A 23188-nucleotide genomic window follows, 5' to 3' on the forward strand; every position below is an offset into this window, starting at 1 on the left:
ATGCTCTACTTTCAAGTCAACTTCCAATACCCCAGAGTAAGATGGCAGAGAAGTTTCGGATATGGCAGAATCGAGTTAGCAAAAGGTTGTCTTGGGCCAGGCGCATACTTTGAAAAATTTGTCTACAACTGTACCAAGAAGGGGGTCTGTTAAAAGTGAAGCAGTCTCCTGCAAGAGAAATTCACTTTAGATCGTTGATCAGTTACGAAAGCTTCTTGCATCAAACACATTTCTATGTGAATGCGATTTGGCACATATTTTGAAAATCCGAAGTTAAGTGTTTTTTCACTGTAAGAAATGTCAAAACTAAATATTCTCCAGTCATACGAAAACAGTTTTGATTGCGAGCCTGATATCGTTTGGTTTTTTAATTAGGGCAATAAATTTACCAGAAAGAAATCTTCAGCTACTGTAGTGTTCGAAACCTTGAAAGGAGTCTTAGTGGAGTTTTGATTTGGCAGCTGTGTTCAAGTACTGCACTACAGTGGCCTGATAATGACGGAGTCTTTATCCTTAGACATAAGAGAGCTAAATCCTGACATTTTCGCATAACTAGAAGTCTTGAACCACTAACGCAGGCCCCGCCACGTCGCTTGACCGAGTGAAGTTTCTAATTGTCCAAGAGTTGTTGTCTGCGATTTATTCCAGGAAAGCTGTCCTTGAAATGTAGGGGATAATTGGGACGCGTTACAACTGGGACACCTGCAATATTTCCCGCGTTTTACATCCAGTCATGCTAACGATCACGTGTTCACGTAAACATCAGTTCACTTGTGTGCAGTTGAGACCATTGTTGTAGCAGCTATTCAACTTCAGTCGCTGTAAGTAGTTTTTGAGTGGTAAAAGTTATTTTTAGGCTTGGTATTATTTTGTAATAGTGCTAGAATTATAAAGGTATATTAGCTTTAGTGAATGGGTTGTGTTGCTTCATGTATCAGCTTGCATTGATAGTAGTAAAAAAGTCATCCTTTTGCAAGACAAATGGTAAAACTACAAAATGGGGTAAAAACATCTTGCAGGAGAACTGGGACAGGCTGTCCCAGTTCTCCCCGATAGTAGTGCTAGTTCTCATCGTAGGGTTAGATCTTGAGAAAAGACACCAGAAAAAGTCTAGCTCTGCAGTGTCGCTTAAACGTCTGCAAAAGAAGAAACACGTTGCTCGTGATGAATGCTCAGATGATGACAACGTTGTGATGATCATGGCGGATAGCAAAGATGACGAACTTGTGAAGATGAATCTTTAGATCCAATTTATTTAGGAGGTGTGGATCCAAATGCCTTGCAAATGGGGTGATATGTTCTTGTAGAATTTAAAATAGAGAAGGCTCCCAATCCTGAATTACATATGGCTCAAGTTGAGGAAACATCTACTGAAGAGGTGATGGTTAACTTTTTAAGGAAAACTAGTAAATTCAACAACAAATTTGTTCATCTGCAAGTCCCTGACTCTCATCCTATTTCTCCACTTGATATTATTAGGCCTATATTTCTCCATTCTTCCAAAGTCATCTTCGAAAGAAACAACACTTCGTAGGCTACCAAGGACAGCATAATATTCGCCGTCAAGTTTGGAGATCTTGATATTTGCTAAAAGATCGAAGATATTTTTTCACAAACATGTTTGAAACATTGCATTTCTATAGTGTGTTGTTGACTGTTAACATCATTTTCGTTATTTGAGTTTGTTATTATTGTAATAAAACCAAAAGACAAGTTTCAACAGCAAAATTTGTGTGCATTCTTTGTACTGCCCATTTCACCTCAAGGTGTCCCACTTCTCCTAACAACGTGTCCCAGTTCTCCTACACGTGTCCCATATATATCCATTTGACTCACTGCTTTCAAATTCAAACCATTCATTTTTTTTTAAACCTATGATTTCATGCAATCCAAGATTGATCAAGGGCATCAAACTCCACGAAATACAAGCGCTAGTAATAAAATCTCGGGAAGCAAAAAAATCGTAATTTGCGTTTTTCTGAACTCTTAAAATTTTGTCCCACTTATCCCCAGTCTCCCCTACACTCTCCGAGAGGTAAACCAACGCTGCTTAATCTTGCAGTTTCTTGAGCACCAACAGAGCAGATAGCCACTTGATGTTTGAAACCTTTGCTAAGGTGGACACGAAGAGGACTGAGGGTATTTGCTAATCGTATGCATCTTACTTAGAAAAATAGAACCTTCAGAGAGAAAAACTGTTATTTTGTCTGTTGTGAGAATAGTAGGCTTAGGCTACAATACAAAAAATCATTACAAAAAAAAACTAAATTGTATAAGACAACAAGCAGCAAAGGACTGGAGAAGGCTAATCCGTGACTAAATTTTTCACCTCTCTTTCCGTTCCTGACTGAATACACGCGTTTACCTTTGGCGTTTTAATGTGATTGAGCAAAACGGGCGAGAAAATTTTGCAAAAAAAAAATAGCTTACACCAAGGGTGTCCCAGGTGGGCCAAATTTGATAAAGCGGAAGTGCCCGCGGGCAACCAATCTCTGATGATCTTATTTTGCACAAAAAATATACAGTGATATTGTGATTTAATGCCATTTTCATAAAACAAATCAATATACAGGCTTAACCACTTTGTTGTATTTATATCACGTATATGATAAGTTAGGCTATATGAGTTACATGCATTTCCATCAGAAACTGCAACATGAAGAAACTTTATAAATCATAGCTGTGTTAATGTGAAGGATGAAACTGACGTTTTGATTTCAATATACGGTCAAGTCTGGTTCGAGATTAGTGACAAACAAACGAAAATATCACGTAGATGAGAGTCGCTCAGTTTTATTATCAAGGTGTTCTTGTTTAAGTTGATAACCGAGAACGTCTGCTCACATAAATATGTTGAGTCCAAACAAGCTCAACATTTTCTATTTTCTTTTCAAACGTTTGCATTTGTAGAAACTTTTTTTTATCCAGCTGCTTGTAAAAAGCCACGAGCGATAGATGCTGATGTCGAAGTCGGCACTCAGCGTCGCAGTGCAGCTCAATTCTGCAGGTGAGCTGGAGCCTCATCAGCATCCGTGCAGAAAGGAGAAGTGAAGAGCATTGCAGCAAAATCCTGAAAGCAGTCGTTGAATTTGCTAGCAACCTGGACTGCTGCATATTTTGTTGTCTCAACACACCTCTTGCCTGCAATGACATCCCGCAACGCTGGAAAAAATGTTGTGCAGGGCTCCGTTTGTGACAAATGTCTTTTGAAGACTAACGTTCAGTGCATTCAGATGCTTTGTTATGCCCACCAAAAAAACCAAGTCTGCTATCCACGCATTATCTGATTCTGATAGCTCTGTCATTGACCGACCCTTTTTAATTAAATATTATCCTTGTGATATAGCAGTTACTAACTGGCAGTTAGCACATCTCCATATTCAGTTTCAATGTCATGCAGGAACTGCTGAAACTGGCGGTGGTTTAAAGCTTCAAACTGGATGAAATCAATTGCCTTTACCACTGGTTTCATGACATGATCAATTGGTAGATGTTTGGCGAAAAGAACTTGCTGATGAACGATGCAATGGAGTTTAACAGCGGCGCCTCCTTCGTCACTGACTTTTTACTGATAGGCTACGTATGGACAATCCATTTTGTTAATCTGCCAAAGCAGACGCACCATCTGTAATTATCCCACTAACATTGCTCCACTGTGGTTCCATGTCATCTATTGCTGAGCAAACATTCAAAAATAGATCTGCTCCTCTTATTTGGTCGTTGAGACTTTTGAGGTCCAGCAGCTCTTATGTTCATATCACCATCAACACCTCCAAAAAAAAAAAATTAATGACACCACTGCAGTAGTCTGATTAAGTATTGTTATAGGTGGTCCAATGAGAGAGTGCAGAAGACCGTAGCCCTGAAAGCGTATGAGATCGTCGAGTCTGCACTCTCTCATTCAAACAAGTGTCGGGTAGGCTATTATTAAATTAGGCTCTCATTGCAGGTCTACCAAGCCATCGGCATTAAGAAGAGTAGGGTGGCCAGTTCCTTTCTCTTGGCCGCCTTATTATGCCGACCCAATTTATTGCGTGTGCGATGTTTTCAACAACCAGCTTAGCCGGGAGTCGAACCAGGTTTGCATTATTGGAAAGCCAACGCCTTATCCGCTACGCCATCTCACCACCAATTTCCATACGATTGTAGCTAATAGGCTATAAAAGAAAAGAAAACAATCGAACGTTTTTAGCTGCATAGGCTATCTAGTCGTTGTCAGATTTGAAAATATGATTGAACACCAAAATAAGAAGTGGTTTGGTTAATCAATCTAATTCTGTGGTTAACCAGTTGTTTCAATTGCAAGTTTTTGATGGAAAACAAACGCATTTCAGACAAATGCTTCAACTTAGCCCTGGGCAAAACAGCTCTATGAAAGACCTTAAATGACTCTTTTTTCTTTTGATAAGTAACATCAAATGACGTTGTATAGAGAAAATTTCTTTCTGCTTTTAAGACCTAGTAAGGTTGAAATTAAAACTCCTCTACCACGATGTGAAATAAACGAAAAAGGCAAGAAAACATTTGATTTTTGCTGAAGCCGGCTTGAGGCGTTGGCTCGACAAAGTGCAACTAGGCAGTCGTAGAGAAAGTTTTGCTGCAAACTCAAACATCAGCTGAATTTTAACACTTCGTCAAATCAATAGCCTATCAAATATTATTGATCAGACAGGCAACACAAAAGTACGTAGTTTAGTGCTGTATTTATAGATTATAATTGCTAGCAATACACCAACCAGTGCATTGGATTTCTTGGTTTTAAGTCAGATTGATTTTGAGCAAACTATAGGCTATCTTCGATTTCAATTTAAAACGCTGTGACATTGTCAGCGTAGGGAGCAACACGACAACAACGACAATATCAACATTTCTATCATTTACAATTTAAGTAAATTTATGTGAAATTCTGAAAAAAAGATTCCTCATTTATCATACAGTACCACGATTACCAAGAACGACATGAATCAAGAAAACGGAAGCAAGGTAGGCTAATTATAACAAAAATTATATTTTAAAACCCATTTGGTTTCCATACAGAATTTGTTTGTCATGAATTTGTTATAGAGCTGGTCGAAATAACATTTTGTTCTACTGTAGTAAAAAACGCAATTCAAAAAAAATAATTTTTTTTCTTCAAAAAGATAAATAAAAACATTTTTGTCTTGGACTCTCCTCACAATGAATGGATGGAAATGATAATATTGAAATAAAAATAATTGTTTGCGTTAACTGTACAGTAGCCTAAGTGTGTTCAGAGCAGTCTATGGTTCAGAGAGTAGAGACAAAAATTGTGAGAATAACTTTTAACGCCACGATTCACCTTCAGGTTGTTTTGTGAATTAGATTCTTTTCACGACTTTCAGTTCAAATTGCTCGCGAAAACAAAATAGGTTTAGTTCGAAACGAAACAGTCAAATGAACTGTAATTCAAAATTGAAGAACAAATGCCTTCGTATTTTTTTTTTGTATCATAGCCATTCTGAAATAAATGGAACTATAGCCTACCGATTTTTTTTGCTGCCATGATTGTTAATTGTTTTTGCAGCTGCAAAACCTTTTGATAAGACGGGGTTTCTATGTTCTGTTTACGAATTTCTAAATTGTTGCCAGGGGCGCCGGAAGCGGGGGGGCAGGGGGGGCGAATGCCCCCCTGCCCTCAATATTTCTCTGGATGGGAGGGCAGGGGGGCAATGGTGCCCTTTTAAGGCCATGTCAGCTACTACATATTTTGCAATATAACAATTTCTGTTATTCGCTTTTAGTCTAATTATAATCTTTCGTTTTTGCCTCAAAATAATATTCACGACACAAAATTCTGTATCATAGTAGGTTACATAGGCCTACCATATTTTCATAGCCCAAAAAGAGGACACGTTTCGCCAGCAAGTAAAATTTTACGTTTGGACAATCTTTTACATCTTTTGGATAATTTTAAACTTATGCAGCAAAAGTTACAGCAAAAAAACAAGATAAATTTATATGCCAGATTAGGTCTATGAACTTTTTGCAGCCCCCTTATATAGCCTGATTTGTTAGCCTACATTCTGCAACACGTTTCCAGATTTTTCCAACTTTTGGTTACTGTCTGAGTAATTGTAATTGCTGACTGAGTAAAATATTTAAAAATCATATTTTAACATCTTTTGCTCTCTTTCCCAAGTGACACAATGAGTTTCAACATCACAAAGGTTGGAAAAACGAAGACAATTTGACTTATAAGATTTCACTCAGACTGGTAAAAGGGCTTGCATACAAAGACTTTTTAACAGTCTGCTTGAACGCTTTTTAATATTGTTTTTCTCATGTTTGACTGCTTCCTCAAGGCAACAAAAAGCTTTCATATTATTACAAGTCAGCTGATTTTTAGAAAATTTAAGTCAGACAGCAACGATCGCAAAAATTTACAAAATATGACAAATCAGGCACCACCTCTAGATAACAATGCCTTAAATTTTTCAGTGAGAAAGGATCAGCTCTGAAATTACAAAATTGTTGGCATGAAATATGATTGAAATTGTATGCTACTCAATAGATGAGATTCTGAAAACGGACTGAGATAACTAAAAGGCTGTTTATTCCCATGCACCATTGAGGTTAAAACAAGAATCGTACATAAAATGCGTTTTATTTGCATCTGCATCAACTGAAAGTATCTATGCCACGATTTCTTTTTGCAGTAGCCTACCGTAAGCTATGTTATTCATGGTGCACTTTTGTAAATTCGTTCCTACTTGCTTCACTTGACCAACGAGCCAAACTTGGTACGGTAATCATAGCATCTACAAGCGTTGAATCAATTTAATAAAATCTGAGTAAAAAGATTATTTGTTTGTAAAAGTATGCAGAGGGCGGTAAATTATAAATACGACAAACTCTTTTGCATTTTTCTGTTTTTAGGTCACATTTTTAATGTATTTCCTCGTGATTTAGCCTATGTAGCCCACTCATTTTTTTGATTTCTTGAATTTCTTATTTCGTAACAAATTTCCTTATAAAATTCCAAATTCAAAGTCACAAATTTCCGATAACCGCGAAACAATGGTGTTTGATATGTTAGAATACAGTAGGCTGCAGAGTGTAGACGTCTGATTGTTTACAACAAGGGATCATCAAGATAGGCTACGCTAATTTTTTGAATTATCTTTGAATATTACATCGGTGCAGAAAATTGTTTTGGAAACCACATACAAGCCATCGCCGAAAATTCGCACAACAATAAAATCCTGTTGAAAATTTGAGCATTTCTAAGTGTCCTCGGAGGACTATTAATTTTTCTTGAAAAAAGAGGACAAATCCTCTAAAAAGAGGACATATGGTAGACCTAAGGTTACATGATTATAATGTAGCCTACTATGATGCCCTTCCGTTGCATTGCTCATTACTCGATAGTGAGCTGATAGAAAAGCATTATCGCTATATCTTACTGTATCTTAAAACTTCAAAAAAAAAATTGGCCTTTCAGCAACAAAAGTGCCCTTTTTTCATAATCCTGCCCCCCCAGTCAAAAATCGTTCCGGCGCCCCTGATTGTTGCACAATCAGTTTTGCAACTCTGAGCTTTTTGAGTTTGCCTTGTAGTTGCAGAGCAGACTTATAAAACCATATGATAAAATAGGAGTTATATATCTTGAAAACTTCGCAATTGAAGGCGGCAAATACAAACAGTTTGCAATTGACAAACTATCTGGTCGGATTCTACAATGAACCATCAATCCATCATGCAATGAACCAACTTGTGTGCATAGGCTACTTACCAACGTCAATGCAAAGCGGTGAGAAAAGGGTGATGTCTGACTGCTGCGAGTCTATTCTAGCCTACTTAACAATATTTTGAATTTTCACCGTAGGCTATTGCAAAGTAGTTTCCTAATTTTGCTTCATATAAGCGGCTTTTGATTAAAAATAACTCTTCTGTATTTTTATTTGCTGCCCCTTTATTGCGGCAGTAGGCTATAGCAATACTGGACGGTTTTATACAATGGAAACAGCCTAGGACTACTCTACTGTAAGCGTAGGTCTATAAGTCACTCATGATTTGTTAAAATAGATCAATCCCTTCGTCATAGCACATGATGACATGACTAAGGAACTGTGTTCCGAAAGCTAGTGCAATTTGCTATATATTACCACAGCGAACTCGCAGCATCAGGCTATAAGCTGCATTGTTTAGGATCATCAAAAGTCGTCCGGTATATCTTCTAAAGATGAAAATCAAGATCGAGGAAACTGGGATAGCAAAGCAGACTACATGCTTTCTTGTATTGGTTACGCCGTTGGACTTGGAAACGTTTGGAGGTTTCCATACCTTGCTTTTGAAAATGGAGGAGGTACAAGTTTGCATGTGAAGCTGTTACAATCGTGTAGCCTACTAATCAAGGCCGTGTTAACCGCCCCCCGATCAGGGGCCCACTCATTTTAGTCTGTTTAATGTTTTTTTTACTGTTTAAAAAATAAAAAAAAATTACTACAGAAGCCCGATTTAATAGCTTAAATCCTGCAAGGCCTTATTTTATTTACTGCTTCCTAACCCCCGACTGAGGGCTATCTCTGTCTCGGAGCCCACTCATGTTTAGTTCGTGCAGCGTTCTTCGTCTTGCAATTTCACACATAAACAACAAAATGATGCAATATTTCAAAGTAAACACTACTCACTCAAATAGCCTGCCTAGTTAATTAACAATTGAATTGATAAATTCCAGTGTTAATCGAGATAAGCTATGAAGTGAAAATGGAACAACTCAGATATATTTTTGAAGTTCTAGCCTGCTGAAAGGCACTCTCCATGTTATGCAAACATTCAAAAATCCTTCTGTGGTCGTAAATAATTTTTTTTGGAAATGGTAGGCTAACTTAAATTTTCAACCAAAACCCCATTCCAATTTTAATTTGGTTACACACAAAGTGTGTACCTATCTTGAATTATTGTTTATAAAAATGTCTAAAAGTGACCAAAACAAGATTATATTTGTCATAATTTGAGACACTACTTTTGAGACACAATGTTTCAGACACTACTTTTGTCATGAAAAACTATGTGGTAATATCGCTATAAATCTGCTTGGGGGAGAATCCTAGCTTACCTTACTGTAATATATCCTACCTACTGTATAGCGTTGACAGGGGGTCCGGGAGGTACTTTTGGACCCTGGCCCGGGATAATTTTAGAGCCCCGTAAACATTCCAAGCAGCCACAGGAGCTTGAAGAAACCACCCCGTATTCTTTGAATATAGTGCTTTTTTCTTAAAAGTGCCTTGATTGGGGGCCCGATAATTTCATTGGTATCGGGCCTAAACCATCGTCACAACGGCCCTGAATAGTCTATAGCTTGCTGCTTTCTATAACACAGGACTGTCTGTAACCTATTGCAGATTACTTGTTATAGGCTACTAAACATTTCCTTGGAATACATTCGATCTAGGCTGTATGCGACCATCAGTAGCCATGGTGGTATATTCCTCCATTCCTCAGATACTATGGTTCCAGTCTGTCGTATTTGGAACTTTTTGCCATTCCATTCCCACGCTAATTAATTGAAACCCAAACTTTGCGACGTGTGACTATTCTACTGGCTTGTTCCAGTCTAAACTAGAGTAACCAGAAAAATACACTAAGTTTTGATATTGGTGTCCCTTGGCGTTTTGATCAAAATCTATTTCAATTTCAGGTGCCTTTCTAATTCCGTATGTCATTATGCTAGTGTTTGCTGGACTTCCGATTTTCTTTCTGGAATGTGCTTTGGGACAGTTTTCAAGTCTAGGTCCGATTTCGTTGTTTAAATTCAGCCCAATTTGGAAAGGTTTGTCAGTTAGAAATTGTGTTTTTTCTCTTTTAGCCGTACAGTTTAAAGATTATCAAATTTCAGATGAGTCAACGTGTTTGTTGAACAAATATTAAGAATCATTAGCAGTAGTTTTCAAACACGTTGAAGGTACGCAAACTGCAACATCCTTTTGCTAATATTTCTTGTCAAAAGTCTTATTTTGAAAAGGCTTACTGTGAGTCACACCAATTCTGTGTCAATCTTATTCTTTTTCAGGTCTTGGCTATACTATGGTTGTTCTCAACATCATAGTAACCATCTATTACAACATCATCCTCGGATATACAGTCTTTTACTTTTTCTCATCATTTACTGGGAATTTACCATGGACAAGCTGTGACAATTACTGGAATAACCAAACGACTTGCAGCACCACTTTTAGTAAATATCCTTATTGCTACTTGCTATTAAACGTCATGCTGGTAGGCTAATGGGTCAATAATAAGATTTAAACTTCATTTGTTAATCGCTGCCTTTGAAGTAAGGCTGAAAACTTGAAAAATAAAAATTAGTAAACTAGCAGTCGGAACTTTACTACTTTGGACTAGAAGAACAGTCGTTTCTTGCGTTCGAGATTACTAGTTCAATTATTTTGAAAACAGAAAGAATGCTTTAATCTGTTTTTGGATCGAACTAGAATGCCAAATGATCTAAAAAAAAAGGCAGCTTACATGTTAATGTTAACATTTCACCGCCGTTTTTAGTCGAGAATATATTTATTGAAAAACTAAGCAGTTATCTTTCGTATGACTTGGTGACAACTTATTAATTGGTCGCTTTGAGGATATGGCATTTGTTTCATGTGAAAAGTGAGGAGAATAGGTGATGGAAAGTTTTATGATACACTTGATACTGATGTAGCCCATCTAAGAAGTTTTCATACGTTACGACTTTCCAAATGATTTTAAATATTATTTTCTAGGATTTATTTGTCTACGTTACCCACGCGTTTTATAATAATTGCTTAAAATTACAAAGCGACATGTGTGCTTAGTTTTTGAAGTGATGAATCAATACTGTTTCGACTGCCAGTCACCATGCAGTAAGCTGCCAATCGTATGAATGGTAGTCGGTAAAAATCCAAACTGTAAAAATCCATACAGAAAAAATTCCAGACTGGAAAATATCTATTTGGAAAATATTTCTTTTCTCCAAAAATAAAGATATTTTGCAGTTGGGATGTTTTCAGTAGACTATGGACATTTTTCGTGTGGATTGTTACCTACATTCGTATAAATCTGCTATAGTGAGCGGAAAGTAATTTTTGTTCATGCAAAGTTTCATTATTTTTATGCTTTTGTTATTATTTTGCTTTTGTTTAGAAAGTGTCTGTGATCTAGTTCTGGCACCGTCACAGCTGGAAAATTTTAATGTATCTCAGTATTTGTCTGAAAGGTCCATAGAAGTAAATCCTCAGAATGTCGCAATCGGTGGTAAGTAGCCTATGCTACCTACTGTAGTACTTGCAAACGTTTGCTAAAACTAATTGAAGTGACCTGCTGAAATTGCGTGATTTTACAGATGAGAAACGGATGGTGTTCAAGTTTTTCTTTTATGAAAATCATAGCCGTACGAGACCAAACTATTTTGGGGGGGCAGAACGTAAATTTTCCCAAATCTGCACGCTTTTATAGAAATTTCCCAAATATAATGTATGCGGTGCATGATAACAGTGAAAAACTAACATAACAAGATCACCAGCTAGCTAGAATTTCTTACCAAAGTAATCAAGATAGAACAACTGAATTCATCTTAAACGATACAGTTATGTAAATGGGAAAAATTAATGAATTTGTTCATGGTTCATTTTGGGGAAACTGCCTCTCACTAATTTGGGCAGTTGCATAAACAGACTAATCACTAATCAGTTTCATCAGATAATTTCATGTTTTCAGCTGCCCAAATCAACACGATGCATTTGTCAAAATTAATAAAATTAGCTATATAGCAAATTTTGCGTTTTGATTTGGGCAGTTCCACAAAAGTATTAGAAACGTATTTTGGTGGCTGCCCAAATTGGCATGATGCAGTTAGTTAAATGCATTTCGTACTACAGTTTGATCACCATGCAATAGCCTACAATACATCAATACGGGTGTGCCAAATGAAAATTTTGCGGCACATTTCTTGTGCAAATAAGAGGCTGTACTTAGTTTGATAGGTAAAATATATTAATTTGTAGTTTTTCTTAATTTATGCAATTTTGTAGCTTTTCATATAGCAATTTTTGCCCTAATAATTGCAAAATTTTGCCCGAATTCGCGATGTTTTGAAACAACAGGGGGGCAGCTGCCCCCCTGGCTTGTACGGCTATGATGAAAATTGAAGTGTAGCGCATATATATTTAAGTTTTTGAGTTAAAACTTAAGCCATAGTTAGTACAGGGCTGTGGGATCGCGCGAAAATTACACGACTCCGACTTCGATTGATAACTGGCCGACTCCGACTTCAGTGTTGCCAGGTTTTTGAGGGTTACCAATATTTTTAAGTTTTTGTCTTTTCATGTTTTAAAATTTAATTTCAATTAAGTTGTGATCGAAATTGAAACGGTGACTTTTCCAAAAACTGGCAAAAATAAACGCTGCTATTTTCTGGTAAAGTTTAAGAGCGCAATAGCCTACAGAGAACAAGAAAAAAATATTTTGAAAAAAGATTGCAAACAAAAATTTTTATTGTTCATCATTTTGTATCAAGCCGGAGTGTGCCTCGGTCTTTTTTTTAACGACTCTGACTCTGTAGGCCTACATGCCAAAATCTTTTTCAACTCCACGACTCCGACTGTGGTTAGTCGGCTTTTAAAATTTTGATCAACGGTTGTCGTAAGATTGATAAATTCGATAAGTCGTAAGTGTTGTATTTCTAAATGTTAGTGAAGCATTCCAACGCCATTGTATTTTGACGCAGGCTACAGAAATGTTGTGGAAATTTTTTTCACGTAGCCTACACTTTTAGCTAAGGTTGCCAAACCATCAAAAATGCGCTGCAAGTTGGTTCGATATGTTGTCGTGTCATATCAAAAACATTTAAAAAGTGGTGCTGAATCTTGTTTCGGCTTCACACTCAGCAAAAAGAATAGATTCATAATAATAATGTAGCCTACTCGGCTGCTTCTCTATATGGGTACGGCTGCAGCTGCACTGATACTGTCTGCTTTGTAAAGCGTTGAGGCGCAACGCATATCTGCGATGGATACGTAAATATAATATTAAACAAAAGTTATAATTAATTTGTACCATTTGTGTGATGCCAGTATCATCGGAAGTTGGTATGAGGATAGCAGAATATCTTGGTGTCGATACGATGAGCGTGTGCCAAAATGAGCGAAGTTTTAGAAGTACAAGCGCAAGTGAAGAGTATTGGGAGTAAGTAAAGCTTGAAATATTTCCTCCGAGATTATTTGTGCCTAGAATGTGCTATGCCACTTTTATGCTTGCAACAAACACTGGGTATTACTTACCAATGTGACGTCATAATAAATGCTTAAACGATGCGCCGATGGCAGGCAATAAAAGTCACATCAAACTCTTTACGAAACTGACGTCTTACAGACACATCCATCTAGTTTTCTAGTGACGGATCTATTTTTTTGGACTTTAAGCTTGAAATATGTGGACCAGAATACTGAAAAGTGTGGGTGTTCATCAGGATAATTATCGTTTTTAGCACTAGTTGCAACGTTCATCTGATGAAAGTGAAAGCAATGTCTCGGCTTTTACTTTCACCAGATGAACGTCGCAACTAGTGCTAGAAATGTATGATGGACCAGGTATGAGTTGAAGTAATGGACCACGTTAATCATTACTTCAACTCATATTTTAACAGGGGCGTCCAAAGTCCGGCCCGCGGACCAAATCCGACCCGCTATACATTTTTGTATGGCCTGCGCTTGTTTCACAATTTGTTATATTTGGCCCGCAGACACACTGAAATCAACCCAATTTAACTTGCATTATTAAAAAAAATAATTAAGACAGCATTTTCTCACAGCAAAGAGAAAAGCCGGCAAGAAAAGTTAAAATCATTATAGCGTCATAATCTTCTTCATCGTGTGTCACACGGCCGTAGCCCAGAGCATCACGCAAGCTCTTGCTCTATCGTTGAACTCGGCCAAATCCTGTGCAGAGCACCTTGCTTTTAGGTCAGGGCATTCGAGTAGATGTTGCATCGTTTGCTCCTGTCCGCATTTGCAACTTGTGCTCTCCATGGAATACCCCCAGTGTCTCATCAAAGTTTTATACCTTCCAATACCAGTTATTAAGCGTTTGAGGCATCGCCAATACTTCCACGGTTCACGCTTTCCGGGAGGAAGGCCCTCCACGGGTGTGAGCTCCATATTGGCCAATGTCGGTCCGGCTGCCAGTCCCTCCTGCCATAGTTGAACCCGCACATTGGTGGCGACATCGTCTTGACCTAATGGGACAACGTCACACGACAACCGTGCCTACTCTAGCGTAGGGTTTGCTCTAATGGAGATCTCAGCCAATATCGAAGGGTTTTATTCAGCAAAATCATCCATCCTTGCTGAAATCTGCAAGCAACATCAATGCCATGTGCTCTGCCTACAGGAAACCCATCGGAGTGCTACACACCATAGGCCAAGAATACCCGGAATGGACCTCGTCAACGAAATCATAGCGTCATAATTGCGAACTGTTGTTGTCCCGAAGAGTAGGCCTATATATTAACTGATATGCGAGCGTTTATTTTTTCCTTGCTAGCAAATTCAACAACCGCTTTCTGGAATTTGCCGTAATTAAAAAGGACCTTCTTCGTGAACGCTGATGAGGCTCCAGATCACCTGCAGCTATTTGAGCTACACCGCGACGCGGAGTACCGAAGCGGTAGCAACATATTTCGCTTGTGTTTCTATACCAGCAGCTGAAGAAAAAAAATCCAGAAATGTGAACGTTTGCAAAAGATTAAACATTGGACTTGTTCGGCTCAACATATTTATGCTTGCCCACCACTAACCTCGAACCAAACTTGACCTGATCATTGAAACCAAGATGTCAGTTTCATTCTTCATATTAACACAGCTGTTTCACAAAATTTCTGGATCTTTCAATTTATATCGGAAAAGCACTAGCACATAACTTATATCCTAACTTATCACATCTGGTGGTATGTAACTTTAGTTATATATCACAAAATACTTGAACCCGCATATTGCTTTGTTGTATGAAAATGATATTAAATAACACAACGTTACTATATAATGCACCTTTTTTCGAGCAAAACAAGATTATCAGATATTGTTGGCCCGTGGGCTCTTTCACATAATCAAATTTGGCCCGTCTGGGGAAAAGTTTAGACACCTCTGCTTTAACCTAACATCAGTTGGAACCTAAGTTATCTCTTGCTGTTCAACGACTTTTTTATTTATTATCTTCTCAAAGACCACACATTTTTCACCAACTTTTGATGTCAATTATTGATTTTAACAAGCTGTGTTTATTCCAGATACTATGCATTACATCGCTCGGCCAATATAGACGAGACAGGGTCTATAGTCACCCCGATGGCGCTATCTCTATTAGTGGCTTGGATTGTCTTATATTTCAGCATGATTCGCGGTATTAAGTCTTCTGGAAAGGTATTTTTACTTGATTTTTTTTCTCCTTATTTTAAAATGGCAAGAGATTTCGTTTTGAATTTTTTGATATTTGTTGTGTTAGCTTAGCCGAGTTGCTTGCAGAAGCACAGTTTTTGTGTCTCCTTTAAGATCATGAAGTAATCTAAAAGTCGGTCCCATCTGATTTACTAAACGTCTGAATGTTTTCTTTCTTCAGTAGCCTACATCTGATAAAATTCTGATTTACCACAATTCTGAACAAACAATGTATCACGCTTTACTGCAACAGTAAGAATATTACAGTAGACATAATTAATAAACAGACATTGCATATAGTTTAAAAAAGTTACCTCTCTCCCCAAATTGTAACATAACTAATAGATCTCGATTTCAACTAACATCCAAACCTATATGAGTTTCTTCTACGAGATAAAGCGTATCAGCGCTCTTTTAGTTTATGCTCTTTGTCTTGTTATTGTTTATTCAATATCAAGTATAAGCGTCTTTTATACAATCTTCTGCAGGTTGTTTACTTCACTGCGCTCTTTCCATATGTTGTACTATTGATACTTCTGGTACGAGGAGCGACACTGGATGGTGCCATTGATGGTATTCAGTATTACATCGGCAACGAATCACAAATCGAAAAGCTTAAAGATGCTGACGTAAGCAAAGTTGTTACTTAATTTCCCACTTACTCACGTGCTTACTGAAATTACTCACTTGCTATGGCCAGGCCCAGATTTAGGGGAGGCAGACGGTGCAGGTGCCCCAGTCCCCCCAACTTTTGAAGCCCCTCTACAATCTACGTGGAAAAATGTGATTTTTTGTTATTATTTTTTCTCTTTCAGCCTTTGAAGTTTCTGCAAAATGCTGTGCAGTGCAGTGCTGGATTAATGCTACTGTAGACGTAGAGGTGTTTTTTCGCGCCGCCGGCGCGAAATTTTTTTTCGCACGGCCCCCCCCCCGATCTAAAAGTGCCCCGGGCCCCCCATCAGCTAAATCCGGCCCTGGCTATGGCAGTCCTGTATGACAACATATTGCTGGAATTGGTATTTGCTGATTTGCAACAACTGAAAAGTAATTTGAAAATTAAAGATGCCAAGAGAAACAGAGAGATATGAAGGAGTCACTGCAGACAACTGGTCGACCCTGATCTCTCGGGATGAAGGCCTGGCTTCTTTGAAGCAAAATCGGAAAAAGAGAGAGCCGCTTTGGAGAAGTGCGAAATATTTTTCACATGTCAGTTATAAACAAACAAATGATATTGCTAAGAGGATAGCAAATGGTTGCAGGTCAAACAAAGCTAACTATTAACATAATGGGTTTATTGCATTTGTCGTTATTTCCAGGTTTGGAAAAAAGCCGCAACTCAAATTTTCTTTTCATTGAGTGCTGCATGGGGTGGACTTATTGCTCTGTCGTCCTACAACAAATTTGAAAACAATTGTTTTCTGGATTCCATGATTGTGTGCCTTGTAAACTGCGCCACTTCCATCTTTGCTGGTTTGTCTATTTTTACAGTTGTGGGGTACATGGCTAAAAAACTGGGGCGGAGAGTCGAAGATGTTGTGTCTGATGGTAAGTAGTGTGAAATGGGATAAAGCTTCTACTTTAAAGGGATACTAAAGGAAAAACCTGACTTGGCGATTTTCCACGTTTTTTGTGTTTAACATGCTACCATAAAACGATTTTCAATAAAATTTTGCCCCATTGCGGTCTGATCTGCATTCCGCGCGTACTTTTGTCAGAGCTTTCAAAACCAGAATGGGCCTGAGCAGCGAAGCGTGCGACTGTACAGTCTACGACTACGTAATAAAAGACGAGCAATCAGCTGATCACGTAACAGTTGTTACTGCCAGCGATTTAACTGTAGGCTATGTATGTATGTACATCAAAACATCAGATTTCAACGTCAAAACATCAGACAGTTTGCTCAAAACCTCAGATCTGATGTTAAAACATCTGATGTTGTAACGTGGCTTTTGTTATTGCTGTCTTTTGTGACGTATTCTCGAGCTGTGTTGGGTCATTTTGAAAAAAAATGAAAATAAATGAAACATTGGACTTTGGGCCTTGCCAGCGCCATTGAAAACAATTTTTTTTCGGTAATTTTTTTTGAAATGTATTCTTGAATGTTCAGTTTATGCATTTTAATGCTTAATTCCCGTTTGAAAATTTCATTTAGTATGCCTTTAAGAGAAACCGATTACACACAGCTATAGCAAACAGAAATGCTGCAAAGAAAAATAAAAATTCTTGCTGTATATGCGTATTAAAGAATGTTCTCGCCAATATTGAATTCGATAAGCATTTTAAATTAAAACAAAGTTAAAATCATTGGTTGACTACGGTTGAGAATGAGAGATGAATGATAACGCAAGGCGAAATATTACATGCCGAACGAAATTTTGAGTTGTACGGAGTCTAAAGACGCTGACCAAGCAAGTTTTTTTTACCACTCATAAAAAATACTTGATTTTAATGAAACTATTGTACAGTCAATCTCGTTTAATTAAACCACAACCGGGATCAAGACGAATTGGGTTCGATTAAATTGGTGGTCTCGTTTTAAACGGGACAAATTATACAGAAAAGTGGATATGGAATGAATGAAAAACGCTCCGATTGAGCGGCTCCTCAGATTAAACGTAGTTGAGTTGACTATTACTTTTTAACTAGCCTATATATATAACTTATATGAGAAAACATGTGAAAATAAGTGAAATTACCATAATTGATGCTCTTTCTTCTAGCTTGAAGCAGCCTATACTAACTCGTGAATTAAAAACTACTTTGTGTAACAATAACTGTTGATTGTTTTTTTGGTTATTCTTATGACAAAGTTGATTAATGCTTTTTTTGTAGGTTTTGGGCTTGCATTTGTTGCTTACCCAGAGGCCATTGCAAATCTACCGGCATCCCCTGCCTGGGCGTTATTGTTTTTTCTGATGCTGTTTACGTTGGGACTAGATAGCCAATTCACAGGAATAGAAGCTATCTTGACAGCAGCAATGGATATGTTTCCAAGGCAGTTAAGAAGCCGAAGAGCTATTCTCACATTAACTTCCTGCATATTGTTCTTTCTTTTAGGTCTTCCCTGTGTTGCTGAAGTGAGTATTTGTGAAACTGTTATAGACTCATTAACGGATGATTGCCGTGTGTCTTACACACTACACAATTCTTGTACTAAACGGGACAATATCAACCTTGAGAGTATGCAATGTCCAATGTCTAATCTAGCGGTTGCACGTGATCATGTGCCTTTGAAAATCTGAAAAAAATGTCTATCTTGTCTGTCAAGTGAAAAACACTGTGGAAAAACATGCTTTACCGATCAATATCGGTGTAAGTTATAACTGAAGGCTTATTCCACTGGCCACACTCTCTATACAAATGTCATACTTTCGACTTGCGAAATATCTACAATATAGGGTAAATTGCCATTGAGGGTTGTTCGCTTCACCCCGGCTGGTAACTTTTGCCTATCATTGCAAATTAAGCTAATGGAAAACAACTTTGATGAAAGCTATTCGATAGTTAATTAATTATTTTGTTGTTTAGAGCGGCATCTACTGGTTGATTTTAATTGATTCTTATACCGCTGACTGGGGTCTGATCATTGTTGCTGTGTTGGAAGTGATAGCAGTTTCTTGGGTTTATGGCGGAAATCGTTTTATTGAAGATATTGAAATGATGATAGGAAAACGACATTGGGCATTCTGGTTGTATTGGAGAGCATGTTGGTTTTTCATAACTCCGCTGTTGTTGATGGTAGGAGTATTATTTTCTTCATATATCCTTGCTACATGCAACTAGACTGCTGGATTGTTTTTGTTGCTTTAAATGGGTCGCAAGTCAAAATAACGATTAAACATGATAGCTCTTGCAAACCATCTTAGCAAATTAAAATCGCCCTATTTTTTCTAGTTTCCGAGGTTAAACGTTTAAGCTACAGTTTCTTTGAAAAGTTACTCGATAAAACAAGATTAGGCCAAGCAATTTTTAAATATTGTTGACTAGGGCCGTTGAAAGGATAATTTAGGCCCTGTAAGGATAAGATGCTTTTCCTTCAAAATCAAGACACTTCTAAGAAGAATAACGCTTTAAAAGTAACACACTATTTCTATAACCAAAGAATGCGTAGTGGTTTCTTAAAGTTACCAGCCTCTTGGAAAGATTACGGGACCCTAAACTCATATCGGGCTCGAGTTTAAAAGTATCTCCTGGACCTCTCCTGCCGCTACTGTTATTGAAACTTCAACTTAATATAGGTGGCGTAACGGTTGACTATTAATAATTTCAGGCTATTTTGATATGGTCGTTGGTCACATTCACGCCTCCCAGCTATGGAGGAGTTGCGTATCCTGTGTGGGCAAATGTCATTGGATGGTGCGCTGTGGCTTTTGTTCTTCTGTTTATTCCTCTTATGGCAATAGTTGCAATGGTGAAAAACAGTGGAAATATCTTTCAGGTTTGTATTTTTTGTACACATGAATGGCCAATCTGCTGGTGTTGTCAAAATATGACAATGCTATTCATGTTTGATATGAATAAATTTATTTAAGTAATATTCATTTAAAGGCATCATCACCAGAGGCAGACTGGGGACCATACTTGAAACAGTTCAGAGGCGAACGATACCAGGACATGCAAGAACCATACGAGGCGTTGCAACTGAAAAAGAACTCAACAGAGAAAGGAGAGATTAATCCTGTGTACGAAATCGACAATGAGGAAACCACAAAGATGTAATGATACAAATTCTTTGTGCAACTGAATTGCAAAAGTTGACCTATCTGCAGCTTGTTTAAACTTACCAATCATATACAGTATAAAGAAGAATAACGTTGCGTAACTGTAACATTTTTTTATGACGATAATAACCAGACTAACATATTTTTGGTTTGTGAAAACAACATTATAGGTTTACTCAACTGCAGATTATTTGCTCTCGACGATTGCGTATTCTTATCACCATAGAGCAAGCTCTCAAGTCTCTTGCTCTGACAACGCAAGACAAGCGTCATTCCATTTTGATTACGAAGTGCAATGTAAAAATTGAGTGTTTAATGTAAAATACTGAGTAATCGTTAATTCGAGTGCCAAACATAAATGAGTTGATTATATTTCGATATACCTCTAAAAGTTTGCTTATGATAATAAATAAAACTTTCTTTTTAGTACGTTTGTTGGAAGCAGTACATTAAAAAGATACAACTCACTTTTATGACAACTGATGTGTTGCGCCTACTGTCCGATGGACCGTGAGAATGAATTTTCAGGCTAGTCCCTACCCTGTGATCCCGGTTTTCTTGCGATAGCCTACATTTGTGCAGATAATTGAACATTCACTGACAGTCTGATTGATGACTGCGGTCTGCAGTAAGTCAGTGGCATAGCGTGACCTGAGGTCAGTGGCGTAGCGTGACCCAAAAAATTAAGATGGCGTACAATCAATCAATGGTTTATTTGTCAGTAACAGGAACATAGTGCATGTTTGAAATATGCAAGTAAGCTACTGTAATATACACAATGCAAAAGTTACACAAGTTTCCATACCGACGACGGAGACGAGACGACCATACGGTCTAATAGTCAATTGCCACCCTACGGAAATGAAGATTTTGCTATTTAAAATACAAGAGAAAAATAAAATAAAACGCTCCCCCGCTTGTTTGCGTTTTAGACGGTGTTCTTATAAATTTACATCCTAAATACCATTGGCTACTGCTGAAAGATGTGACAACCCATGAGTTTGCATAGAAAAAAGCAATTCGTCAAAATGTAATCTTTCACGATGTTCTCGTTTTTACGAAACCTCCCATATCGAAAATTATGACCTGTCAGGTATGCTACTTGGGTTGGGCTACTGTACCTTTGAAACAATTCTGCGAGTATTTATAGTAGGATCAAGAAGACCTCTTCTTGGCCTCCTACACTGAAGGCGTAATCAAGAAGCTTTGCATTGTTCACGGCAACTGACATGGTTAAAGCACTCTGGCTAAAGAATGAAGAAATATGGTGTAATAAAACTGGAAGTAAATCTGTTTCAGATGTGCACACAAAATAACAGCTTTTGTGTACTGTAGCTATAGCTAAAAGTAAAGAAAAATTGAATCAAATTGCTGTTCAGTATGATTATAAGTAGCAAATCAATCACCAGTTTTTATTAGGATATTTTTGAGGTCGTCAAGGTTCGTAAGCCTGAGGTCAGAAGAAAATCTTATCTGTTCAACAGAAGTGGAAGTAGAATGGCAGATGCCGGACTAGGTATCGGAATCAGATATTTATTCGGTGGATTGGGATTGATTTCGCTTTTATCTATTTGTTTCTGCCTCGCTTCTCCATTTTGGAGAAACACAAGTGCGCAAGAATCAGGAGAAATGTATGCTGACGTTTACGCATTCGAAGGACTGTGGCTGTCTTGTGTCTTCCAAGCGAGAAATATACAATGCATGCAAATGGGATTCGGCTACAGAGTAAACGGATCGTCTGAACTTATTTACAGTAAGTGAAGTTCAATTGGTTTAGGCTAGAATGAAGCACCAAACGCCTAATGAATTTGCTAAGTAGAATTAAAGTTTTAAGTGGTCAGCAAAATAATTAATTTGAATTAGACCGAACGGGATTACTAAGGATTTAACTTTTATTTACATGTAACCAGAGATGGGCGTGATCTTGACGATCACTTTTATTTTGGTGATCTTAGACTAAAATAAACTTTTTGTGTTGGATAATGATCAAGATAGCGTTAGAACTTATGTTTATGTAGGCCTACTAGATCGGTGGTTTCCAACCAGGCTGTCGCGGCACCCACTGTAGCCTATTAGGTTACATCATTTCTTCAAGTTCGTCTCCTTCTTCCTTCCATCTCTTTTTTTTCACCGTACTTTCAACAACCAGTTGATGTAGCTGGCCTGAACGAAGAAGGTGACTGAAACTCAGTAAATTTCATAAAAAGATCAGAAAAGAGCGAAAGCGGTTTTCATATTTTAAGAACTCGGATGCAGCATCCACTAAGATTGACAATGTCGTAGCCTAAATATTCTGCCACAACTATCACTAATCGCGGCAACAAAGCGGCAACGGCACATGGAGTTTTTTTAATTTCACGCCAGTCTTCATATGTGCTGAAATTTATTTATGTTTACTACTAACGAGTCATTTCATGCTCGATGACATTTAAAAACCACTAAAATTTTTATTGAGCAAAACAACTTTGTTTGCATGTCTGTTTTGTGTTACACATTGTTTCCTGTTTTCTAATACTTATTTATACTAACAAATGTCATGTCCTGATGGTCCCCATCCGATGTCTCAATGATCTCCACCCATGGAGACCATTCGGACACTTTGGCAATGTTGTTCAAAATACAAACAATTTTTTTTGTAAGTCACTATAGAGCTGTTATTTTTATGATAGCGTAAGCCTGTAGCTAATAGCTTAGATATCAACGTAATAAACAGTGAAAAGACATTAATTTAGACCAAAATATTTTGTAAAAATTGATTAAACTAATTTTGTTCAATTGGTCCCACACTTTCCCTACCAGTATAGCGGAAATTAGTCATTTTTCACCTCGGGTCTAAGATTATTAACTTAGGCTACATATCGACTTTGAAAGACAAATGATAAAGTTTAAGATCGCTCTATTGAAAGCAGGCTACATTGTCACCGTATAGCCCACTGTAGAAGGATGGAATCCACAAAAACGTTTTATTATGGTAGCCTACACGAGATTTTATTTGCATTGAAATCAATTAACGAACGTATAGGCTGTAAAAGTTTGCGT

General features: G+C 37.6%; 1 protein-coding gene across 1 annotated transcript; it reads left to right on the forward strand.

Annotated features, from left to right (window-relative positions):
* The first annotated feature begins 4859 nt into the window (after positions 1-4859).
* LOC145766347 (sodium- and chloride-dependent neutral and basic amino acid transporter B(0+)-like) lies at positions 4860-20529 on the forward strand. Its single transcript, XM_082578042.1, has 13 exons — positions 4860-4983; positions 8170-8326; positions 9665-9796; positions 10037-10201; positions 11143-11253; positions 13071-13182; positions 15281-15413; positions 15917-16057; positions 16745-16973; positions 18261-18505; positions 18957-19166; positions 19699-19866; positions 19977-20529. Exons 1-13 carry the CDS (start codon positions 4960-4962, stop codon positions 20145-20147), a joined length of 1998 nt encoding a protein of 665 aa, XP_082434168.1. The 5' UTR covers positions 4860-4959; the 3' UTR covers positions 20148-20529.
* Positions 20530-23188: the final 2659 nt, after the last annotated feature.

This window comes from Aplidium turbinatum, chromosome 3, assembly GCF_918807975.1.
Source record: "Aplidium turbinatum chromosome 3, kaAplTurb1.1, whole genome shotgun sequence".
NCBI classification, from domain to species: domain Eukaryota; kingdom Metazoa; phylum Chordata; class Ascidiacea; order Aplousobranchia; family Polyclinidae; genus Aplidium; species Aplidium turbinatum.